This window comes from Akebia trifoliata, chromosome 14 (genome assembly GCF_017979445.1).
Source record: "Akebia trifoliata isolate Shusen 1 chromosome 14, ASM1797944v1, whole genome shotgun sequence".
NCBI classification, from domain to species: Eukaryota; Viridiplantae; Streptophyta; class Magnoliopsida; order Ranunculales; family Lardizabalaceae; genus Akebia; species Akebia trifoliata.
The window spans coordinates 982,786-993,666 of record NC_141388.1 but is presented as its reverse complement, the minus strand read 5'-3'; the positions used below and the strand labels follow the sequence as shown (position 1 = coordinate 993,666).

Here is a 10,881-nt window from a genome sequence, read left to right as displayed (position 1 = left end):
TAGTGTTTTACATACTACCATCACAAAAATATAAAATCACCACCCTTTGAGAGTTGTGGCTTGATCAATAATACATCTAGATGAAGATGCCAACTTAATTAGCTAGGTTCACAACTTGTTCACTTTCTTTATGATCACCAACCCATTGCTTATCTTGGTTCTGTAGAACCGTATGTCATGATTTTGAATTAATGAAATTTAAAAAGTGTATTAGCATCAAGCTTGGAATCTTAATTACCTAGTACTAATCATCATGCTTGATTAAAAAAAATATAATAAACACCAAATGATAATCAGGGCCCCAATTAGCATCATTTTGGAAATATATAATATAATATAAGTTTAAACATGCAAGTAAAAAATACTACTTATCTATGGAGCAATCCATGCCCTTAAAAGAAACTGTTTTCTTGGCCAAATCAAACCCAATATTAAGGCCCTGCTGATGATAATTCCCTAATATTGACATCCCACTTGTGGGCCGCATAGCCAGACAATATATCCCACCCCCGATATTAACCCAAGTATTCAACGTGCCCCACGTCACGTCCACGCCAATGAAATGAAATTTTACTTGAGGCCCCGAAGCTAAATCTTTCAAGACAGTTTTGTAGCAAAGATCAAATTCGACATGTGGGCCTTGCACCCTTGGGAGATCCATCTTCTTTGCAAGCACGTCGACCAACATCATTAATGCATTCACCTCTAGAAATGTAAATTGTGAGCCTGTATCAATGATGAATCCTCCGTCTTTATTCGCGGTCACATTGAAAGTGTTTTTAGGGATTGGAAGTGTCTCATTGTCAACACTGATACCGATCAAGTTTAAGTAGTAAAAATCTTCGTAACCTACATCCGCTATTGGAGTACTTAGCCCATCGACTATAGCCCACCATCCTAAGCGGAAAAAGCTCTCGGCCTCCACATTTTCAAGAGGTGCAAGGCAATAGGAGAAACGATCCCAGTAAAGCTGTGAAGGTAATGATAAGGATTTGCGGTTGAGACCGATTATTCCTGGTGCATTGTCGTCTTCTTCTATGAGTACAACATTGTTATGCCCACAACCAATGATCATGTTCATAATTGTTATGTTCTTTGGACTATTATTTTGATCATAATCCACAAATGTGAGAGATTCAGTTGAGAGATCACCTTTTGTACTGGAGATAGCCCCATACTCAATCCCATAATGACATACCTCATCATAATTGTAGCAATCTTTGCGGGTGCCTAGCATATTGCACTTGTCATCACCACATGTGATCGTCTTAAAACTATGTGATTTCTTGGGATCAAAGATGGGGGATTTCTGAGGAAAACATTCTTCACAAGGGAGACATTGAAGCCATATTAATTCACTGGCCGTATCCATAATGGCAAAGGTTTCAGTTAGTGGGGTACCAATGTAAAACTTCATGATGTACTCGCCAGTATGGTACTTGATTGGTGATCGGAAAGCATTCGGGGACACTCCTTTAGAATTTAGTGATTGGAAGTAACGATAGCGCAAAGAAGAGCGATGGATTGCAGCTTGAATTCGATCGGACTGAGTTAGGTTGGGAACATAGAATGGTGATTTAATGGAGTTGCGGTTTAGGAGACGTGCGGTGAAGCCGATACTAACATTGGTATTGGTTCCATGAGGGGATAATGAGAAAGAAGGAGAGGGGAAGAAAAGTGAGATGATGAGAAATGCAATTAAACGGAGAGTTGAAGAAGAAGAAGCCATTTTGAAATAAAAATAAAAATTGAGATGAATCCTATATAATATATTTGTAGTTTGAAATTGTAAGGATAGAAGTGAATTTGAGGATGAGGGCTTTGTTTTAATGAGCTTAGATTTTTTTTTTCTAGTCTAAAATGGAAAGAAATATCAACCAAGTCACATGAAATTAATATAACTTTTAATAAGTTACCAAATTATTCTCTCTTCTTATATCTATATTTTGAGTGGTTTTATCATAATGGTAGCTCTCCAGTCATTAAATGGCCAGGACCAGGACACCTCTGTATTAAAAATGAAATCAGAAAATCTTAGCATTCAAGTTCCAACTTTAATGTGTTATTATAATGAATTATGCTAAAGTGACTTCCTGTAACACTGCGCTGATGTGGAGGTGTGAACAAAACAATGGATGCTTTCCCTTGAGATACGAGTGAAAAGCATCTATGGTTTTGTGTATACCACGGCATCAGCTCAGTATCAAAGGCAGTGTCTTGCTTAATCACTCGAGCATTGTTCTACTATAATTGAGCTATCAAAAAAAGGAGAAGATTTCCATTTACTATCATGTGTCAATGGATATCTGTATTATAAAAACACAACAATTGGTCTCGCTCCAATTATAGCATTGAAAGGGCATAAAGGTCTCATCCAATTATATTGGAGTGGGGTCCTACATTATCTTACTTTATTTTCTTTCCTTTTTACCTCATTCAAATTTATTGTCTTTCCTTCGCTTTATTTTCTTTCCTTTTTTACCCCTTTCAAATTTATTGTCTTTCCTTTCCTTCTCATTGTCTTAATAATACATTTTGTCAAATATTACCCATCCAATTTTACTTTCTTTCCTTTTCTTAATTACACTCACTCTAACCTTATTATTTTTTCTCTTTTACACCTAATCCCACCCTAGTTAGGGCTGTCAATGGATACTTATTGGCTTGGATATAGTAATATCCAAATTCGAATCCACATTTTTTATCTCATATCCGAATTTGAATTCGATAGATGTTCTAAAATTATATCCAAATTCAAATCCGATTATCCTGTCGGATATCGGATATTATCCAATTAGAATTTGAATAATTTGTATATTAAAAAAAATACAACTTTTTCTTATCTAATTGATTTTTCATTATTAAAATTTTTTATTATATATTATTTTATGTATATAATAATAATTTTTTGATAAATACGTATATAATAAATATATCAAATAAAATAATATATATTATATTATTTATATAAAAAAATAAATCAAATAAAATAATATCTATTATTTAGAATCGGATATTATCGGATTCGAAATGTTAATATCTGAATCCGTATTCGATAAAGATTCGAATTTATAAAACTATCCGAATTCGAATTTGATATCCAAAATTTCCAAATTCGAATTTTCAACTATCCATCGACACTCCTAACTCTAGTCTATATAATGATTAGTGAGTCCTCCTTCAATTATAGTTATGAGTGTATATTCAACTCCAACTTTAGTGGAGTGGGTCCACACTGCCACACTTTATTGCTTTCCTTCTTCACCCTATCCATTTTATTATCTTTTCTATCCTCCCTCTTCAATAATATCCCTCCAATTTTACTATTTTTTCTCTTTGTTGAAGACGATGGCATTGGAGAGAAAAAAAATCACCACTTAATATGGATTGCTATGATACCATAAAAAAGTCAAGACAATTTTAAAAGCTCTCTCTCACAACTATGAGAAATGAGGTTGTATGCAGGGGCGAAGCCAGTAAGGAGCTGGTAGGGGCAATTGCCCCCACAGAACTTTGAGAAACCCCTATATTTTCAATTAACTACATGCCCCATTTGTCCCCACTCCTTACCTCTCTCCCCATTTGCCCCCACACCCTCACCTCCCTCTAATTTTTGCCCTCATAGAAGTTTGAGACACCCTTATATTTTCAACTAATTACATGCCCCATTTGTTCACATTCCCTCACCTCTCTCCCCATTTGCCCTCACACCCTCACCTCCCTCCAATTTTTGCCCCCACAGAACTTTGAGACACCCCTATATTTTCAACTAATTACATGCCCATTTGTCCCCACTCCCTCACTTCTTTAATTTTTTGTCGATGATATTGCCTCTTGGTCGGGACTTCTCAATTATTTATTGGAAATGACCTAAATATCATTTTCTTCAACTACTAACTAAAAACCTCTTAATTTCTCCCTAAAATCATTCATGTTCATTATACAACTAACCATAGTTTGCCCTCACTACAAGAAAATCCAGGCTCCGCCCCTCGTTGTATGTGTATTGCATTATATAGAGTTTTGTTATAGTTGTTACAAGGGAAAGTTTCCTATATTACAAGAAACAGAAAATACGAAAAATTTCTAATACACTGTGAGATCTTTATGAAATATGTAAAAACATATGAAAAAACAATGGTTTTTCAAAATATGGGTTAGAGGTTTTGAATTGAGCTGATTTTTTGCGAGGATGGTCACTATGATGAGAAGATCATCCTCACAAAAAATCAGGTCAATCAGAAACTTCTAAATCCATCAAAAGTGATTTACAAATTATTAATAAAAATTGATAAAAAAATCGACGGTCCACATTCTAAATCACTTTTAATGGGGTTAGAAGTTTCAGATTGGACTGATTTTTTTTTCCGGACGATCTTCCCATCATAGAGATTATCCTCACAAAAAATCAGCTCAATCCGAAACTTCTAATCTATATTTTGAAAATTTATTAATGTTGCATTGTTTTTACATATGTTTTCTTAAGGTACAAGGAAAGCAGTCAATGATTACACGCACTTCCACGTCAGTGCAGTTCTGAGCGCAGTGCCCATGGAAGTCAGTTCAACATTTTCCTTTTAAAATACTTCTAAGTCTAACGAATTAGAGAAAAAAAAATTGCCCTTTGAGAGTTGTGGCTTGGATCAATTATACACATCTAGGATGAAGGTGCCAACTTAACTGGCTAGCTAAGTTGGCAAGGTGTGTGGATTGTCGATCCCACGACATAGGTTCAAAACCCGTTCACTTTCTTTCTGATCACCAACCCATTGCTTGCCTAGAAAAAAAAAAATCTAGGCTTCATTGAACCGTATGTAATGATCTTGAATTAACGAAATTTAAAAGTGTACTAGCAGTAAATTTGGAGCCTTAATTATCTAGTAATCGTCAAGCTTGATTTAAAAAAAATCTAATAAACACCAAAGGATAATCAGCAATTTTACATGGGTAGACCGCATTTGTAAATATTTTCAGAGTTAAAATAATATTCTTGAGAAATTTGAGATCGCCTATTTGCACCTTGCAGGAACATGGTTTCAAAACTCGTTTTGACTCTCGTCTCGTTTGTGAATGAGGTCAAGTCATCTTTGAGGAGTTTTCCAATATGTTTGAGATGTCTCACTCAACAATGAGAAAAAATGAACGTGGTTTTAAATCTCGTGCGATACATAGACTTGTCTATCTGTCTTGTTCCTAGGCGATATGTGTCTGAGGAGTTTTGAAACCATCTGCAGGAATGATCATTAACCCCATCTGACATACACCCCTGACGTTTTATGAGCCAAAACCATAGATTTTTCCTTGGGATACACAATTATACATCCTCATAAATATGTGCAGTTGTGTATCCTGAGAAAAAAATAATCTATGATTCTAAAACATGACACGTCAAGGGCAGGGGTGGGGGGTTGTCTGGTTATCATTATTCTACTTAATATTGTATTTTTCTCTAAGGAGTGTTTGGTCTTCAAGCTAGTAGGATAATTTTCACAACAAATGACAGTTTATTTCTCAAATAGAATTAAATTATAAAATCTGATCGAACCCAGTTGGGTCAACTTTTTAAAATAACCCTAACGAATTAGTGTTTAACATACTACCCCAAAATATAAAATCACCCTTTGAGAATTGTGGCTTGATCAATAATACATCTAGATGAAGATGCCAACTTAATTAGCTAGGTTCAAAACTCGTTCACTTACTTTATGACCACCAACCCATTGCTTACCTTAAAAGAAAAAAAATCTAGGCTTCGTAGAACCGTATGTAATGATCTTGAATTAACGAAATTTAAAAGTGTATTAGCATCAAACTTGGAGCCTTAATTATCTAGTGCTATTCATCATGCTCGATTAAAAACAATATAATAAACACCAATAGATAATCAGGGCTGTATCCATCTAATTAGCATAATTTTGAAAATATCCCATCTGAGATAATATAATATAAGCTTAAACATGCAAGTACAACATACTACCTATACATGGAGCAGTCCATGCTCTTAAAAGAAATTGTTTTCTTGCCCAAATCAAACCCAATAAAAAGGTTCCGCTGATGATGATTCCCTAATATTGACACCCCACTTGTGGGCCGCATAGCCAGGCAATATATCCCATCCCCGATATCAACCCACGTACTCAATGTGCCCCACGTCAGGTCCACGCCAATAAAATGAAATTTTACTTGAGGTCCTGAAGCTAAATCTGTCAAGACAGTTTTGTAGCAAAGATCAAATTTGATATGTGGGTTTTGTACCCTTGGGAGAACCATCTTCTTTGCAAGCACGTCGACCAACATCATTAATGCATTCACCTCTAGAGTCGTAATTTGTGTGCCTGTATCAATGACGAAGCCTCCTTCATTATTTTTGGTCACATTGAAAGTGTTTTTAGGGATTGGAAGTGTCTCATTGTCAACACTGATGCCAGTCAAGTTTAAGTAGTAAAAATCTTCATAACCTACATCCGCTATTGGAGTACTAGGCCCATCAACTATAGCCCACTCTCCTAAGTGGAAGAAGCTTTCGGCCTCCACATTTTCAGCAGGTGCAAGGCAATATGAGAAACGATCCCCGTTAAGCTGCGAAAGTAACGATAAGGATTTGCGGCTGAGACCGATTATTCCTGGTGCCTTGTCGTCTCCTTCTATGACTTCAACATTTTTGTGCCCACAACCAAAGATCATGTTGATAAATGTTACATTCTTTGGACTATTATCTTGACCATAATCCCCAAATATGAGAGATTCAGTTGAGAGATCACCTTTTGTAGTGGAGTGATCCGCATACTCAATTTTATATTGACATGCCTCATCATAATCATAGCAATCTTGGTCGGTGCCTAGCATCGAGCACTTGTGATCACCACATGTGATCTTCTTAAAACTATGTGATTTCTTGGGATCAAAGATGGGCAATTTCTGAGGGAAACATTCTTCACAAGGGAGACATTGAAGCCATATTAATTCACTACCCGTATCCATAATGGCAAAGGTTTCAGTTGGTGGGGTACCAATGTAATACCTCATGATGTATTCACCACCATGGAACTTGATTGGTGATCGGATAGCATTCGCAGACACTCCTTTAGAATTTAGTGATTGGATGTAATGATAGCGCAAAGAAGAGCGACGGATTGCAGCTTGAATTCGATCGGATTGAGTTAGGTTGGGAACATAGAATGGTGATTTAATGGAGTAGCGGTTTATGAGACGTGCGGTGAAGCCGATACTACCATTGGTATTGGGTCCATGAGGGGATGATGAGAAGGAAGGAGAGGGGAAGAAGAGTGAGATGATGAGAAATGCAATTAAACGGAGAGTAGAACAAGGAGCCATTTTGAAATAAAAATAAAAATTGAGATGAATCCTATGCAATAGATTTGTAGTTTGAAATTGTAAGGATTGAAGTGAATTTAAGGAAGAGGGCTTTGCTTTAATGAGCTTAGATTTGTTTTTTTCTAAACTCTAAAATGGAAATAATATCTACCAAGTCAGGTGAAATTAATATTGCTTTTAAGAAGTTGTTCGAACTTTTTTATCTCTTCTTATTTCTATATTTTGAGTGGTTTTATTATAATGGAAGCTCTGCAGTCGTTAAATGGCCAGGACCAGGATAGCTCTGTAGTCTTTAAATGCAGGGGCATAAAGGTCTAATTCAGTTATATTGAAGTGGGGTCTTACGTTACCCCCACCCATTTCAAATTTATTATCTTTCATTTTCTTCCCACTCTCTTATTAATACTCCTTTTCAAATATTATCCACCCAACTTTACTTTCTTTCCTATTCTCCTCTTTCTTAATTACACTTCTCTAACCCCACTCTAGTCTATATAATGATTGGTGGGTCCCTTTCCAACTATAGTTATGAGGGTATATTCGACTTCAACTTCTTATTATCTTTTCTATTCTCTCTTTTCAATAATATTCCTCCAATTTTACTATTTTTTCTCTTAAAAAAAATATTACTACTCAATTATGGATTGCTCTGATACCATAAAGAAGTTAAGACAGATTTTAAAAACTCTCTCACAACTGTGAGAAATGAGGTTGTATGTGTATTGTATTATATAGAATTTTGTTACAGTTGTTACAAGAGAAAGTTTTCTTGTACAAGAAACAGAAAATATGGAAATTTTGTAATACATTGAGATATTTATGAAAGAATCTATATTTTTCATGTAATTTTTCCTCTTTCAAATATTTCGTTTCTTCTTTCTGATTACCTAGTGGTATGATCAAGTTCTTAAAATAAAATACCCCTAAAGAATTAGAGTTAACATAATACCATCACAAAAATACAAAAATTCCCTTTGGGAGTTGTGGCTTGGTCAATATATAATACATCTAGCAATCTTAATTAGCTAACTTTGTAAGTCATGTGGAGTGTTGATCCCACGACATAGGTTCAAAACTCGTTACCTTCACTAACTCATTGCTTGCCTAGAAAAAAAAAATCTAGGCTTTGTAGAACTGTATATACTGATATTGAATTAACGAAAATTAAAAGCGTACTAGCAGCAAACTTAGGGCCCTAATTATCTAGTAATTGGTGTGCTCAATCAAAAAATTATAAATGAAACATGGAAGGATAATTGGGCTATAACCATCCATTAGCATCATTTTGAAAATAGACCATGTGATATACAATATAAGCTTAAACCTTCCAAGTACAAAATACTAATTAGATTTGGCACAATCCATGGACTAAAACGAAACAGTTTTCTTGGCCAAATCAAATCCAATATTAATGCTCTACTATAGATGATTCCTTAACATTGACATCCCACTTGCGAGCTGCATAGCCAGGCAATATATCCCATCCCCGATATCAATCCATGTACCCAATGTGCCTAACATCACGTTGAGACCAATGAAAAGAAATTTTACTCTAGGCCCCGAAGTTAAGGTTTTGTTCTTTTGGGTTTCAAAAGTCAGTTTTTTTGTTTTTTTTGTTTTTAAGCAAAAAAAATCAGATAAATTATGTTCGTTTGGGCTTTTTGAGCTCCCGCGAATTTCAATTGAAGCCCAGAGGTGGCTCTTAAAAGAAGTAGCCCAAGAGGGACTTTTTCAAATAGCTTTTGCGAAAAGTTAAAAACATAAAATGACTCAAGTATAATTACCAAAATACCCTTCATCTTTAATCAAATTTTCAACCTAACTTAACCGTAAAAAATAAAAGGGAATTATTAAAATACCTTTCATCTTTAATCAAATTTTCAATCAAACTTAACCTTAAAAAATAAAAAGGAATTACCAAGATACCCTTCAATTTTATCAAAATACCCTTCATTTTTACAAAAATACACTTCATCTTTAATCAAATTTTCAACCAAACTTAACTTAAAAAATAAAAGAAATTATCAAAATACCTTTCATCGTTACTACCAAGATCAAAAGTAATTCATCATTACTATTTTATTATCAAAACATCCTTCATTTTTATGTGGATGTTGGATTGTGTATTATGTAGGTATTTTTTTTATTATCATATGTTCATTTTTAAGAGGAGTTGCTATTGAAAATTTCAATAGAATTATAAAATTTATAAATTTATTTAAATTAAAAATAATTATTTTTATAATTTTTTAATATAAATTTATTAAATTTATATATATTTAGTGAAATTATATATTTATTAAGGTATTCTACTCATTTTTTGTGCATTCTAAGTGCATTATCAACATTAAGGGTATTCTGATCATTTTATCAGAATCCAACAATAAAAAGTTGTTAAACGAACATCAATTTTGGGCTTATGTGCTTCTGTTACGAACAAGTTTCTGCTAGATGTGACTTTTCAGGCTCTGGACTTTTATCCCTTTCAGAAGCCAGTTTCTAGAGCTGAAGTTGGTTTCTGTAAATAATAGACCCTAAATCTTTCAAGACAGCTTTGTCGCAAAGATCAAAGTTGACATGTGGGTCTTGCACCCTTGGGAGAACCATCTTCTTTGCAAGCACATCAACCAACATCATTGATGAAGCCTCTAGAATTGTAAATGGTGTGCCTGTATCAATGATGAAGCCTCTGTCATTATTCGTGGTCACATTGAAAGTGTCTACAGGGATTGGAATTGTTTCATTGTCAACACTGATTCCCATCAAGTTTAAGTAGTAAAAATCTGGGTAACCTACATCCGCTATAGGAGTGCTTGGCCTAGTGACTATAGCCGACCCTCTGATGTGTAAAAGGTTATCGCCCTCCACATTTTTCGGAGGTACAAGGCAATCAAAAGCTGTGAAGGTAACGGTAAGGATTTGCGGTTGAGACCGACTATTCCTGGTGGATTGTCGTCGTCTTCTAGGACTTCAACATTTTTGTGCCCACAACCAAAGACCATGTTGAGTAATGTGATGTTCTCTGGTCTATTATTGGGACCATGATCCCCAAAAGTGAGAGTTTCGAGTGAGAGATCTCCATTTGTAATGGCATTATCATCATAGACAACTCCATAATGACATGTATCATCATATTTGCAGCATTGGAGGACAGTGCGTATCAACTTGCACCTATCATCATCACATGTGATCTTCTCATAACTATGTGATTTCTTGGGGTCAAAGATGGGTGATTTCTGAGGGAAACATTCTTCACAAGGGAGACATTGAATCCATATTAGATCACTGGCCGTATCCATAATGGCAAACGTTTCACTTGGTGGGGTGCCAATGTAAAATCTCATGACGTACTCGATACTATGGTACTTGATTGGGGACGGGATATCATTTGGGGACACTCCTTTTGAATTTAGTGTTTGAAAGTAATGATAGTGCAAAGAAGAGATTCACAATGTGAAAAAAAGCCCAAATTTGACAACCTTAGGCCATCAAATTTCATAAAATTTGATGGATCAAAGGGTCGAATTGGTGTCGAATTTTTCATTG

General features: G+C 35.0%; 3 protein-coding genes across 3 annotated transcripts; all 3 read right to left on the bottom strand.

The window, feature by feature from the left end:
- Positions 1-283: 283 nt before the first annotated feature.
- Positions 284-1,757, bottom strand: LOC147385296 (aspartic proteinase CDR1-like). Its single transcript, XM_086423748.1, has one exon. The coding sequence runs from the start codon at positions 1,727-1,729 to the stop codon at positions 365-367; it is 1,365 nt and encodes a 454-aa protein (XP_086279874.1). The 5' UTR covers positions 1,730-1,757; the 3' UTR covers positions 284-364.
- Positions 1,758-5,869: 4,112 nt separating this feature from the next.
- LOC147385295 (aspartic proteinase CDR1-like) lies at positions 5,870-7,363 on the bottom strand. The gene has a single exon (XM_086423573.1). The coding sequence runs from the start codon at positions 7,333-7,335 to the stop codon at positions 5,974-5,976; it is 1,362 nt and encodes a 453-aa protein (XP_086279699.1). The 5' UTR covers positions 7,336-7,363; the 3' UTR covers positions 5,870-5,973.
- Positions 7,364-10,160: 2,797 nt separating this feature from the next.
- On the bottom strand, positions 10,161-10,679 carry LOC147385294 (aspartic proteinase CDR1-like). The gene has a single exon (XM_086423141.1). It carries the CDS (start codon positions 10,677-10,679, stop codon positions 10,161-10,163), a length of 519 nt encoding a protein of 172 aa, XP_086279267.1.
- Between the last annotated feature and the right edge of the window lie 202 nt (positions 10,680-10,881).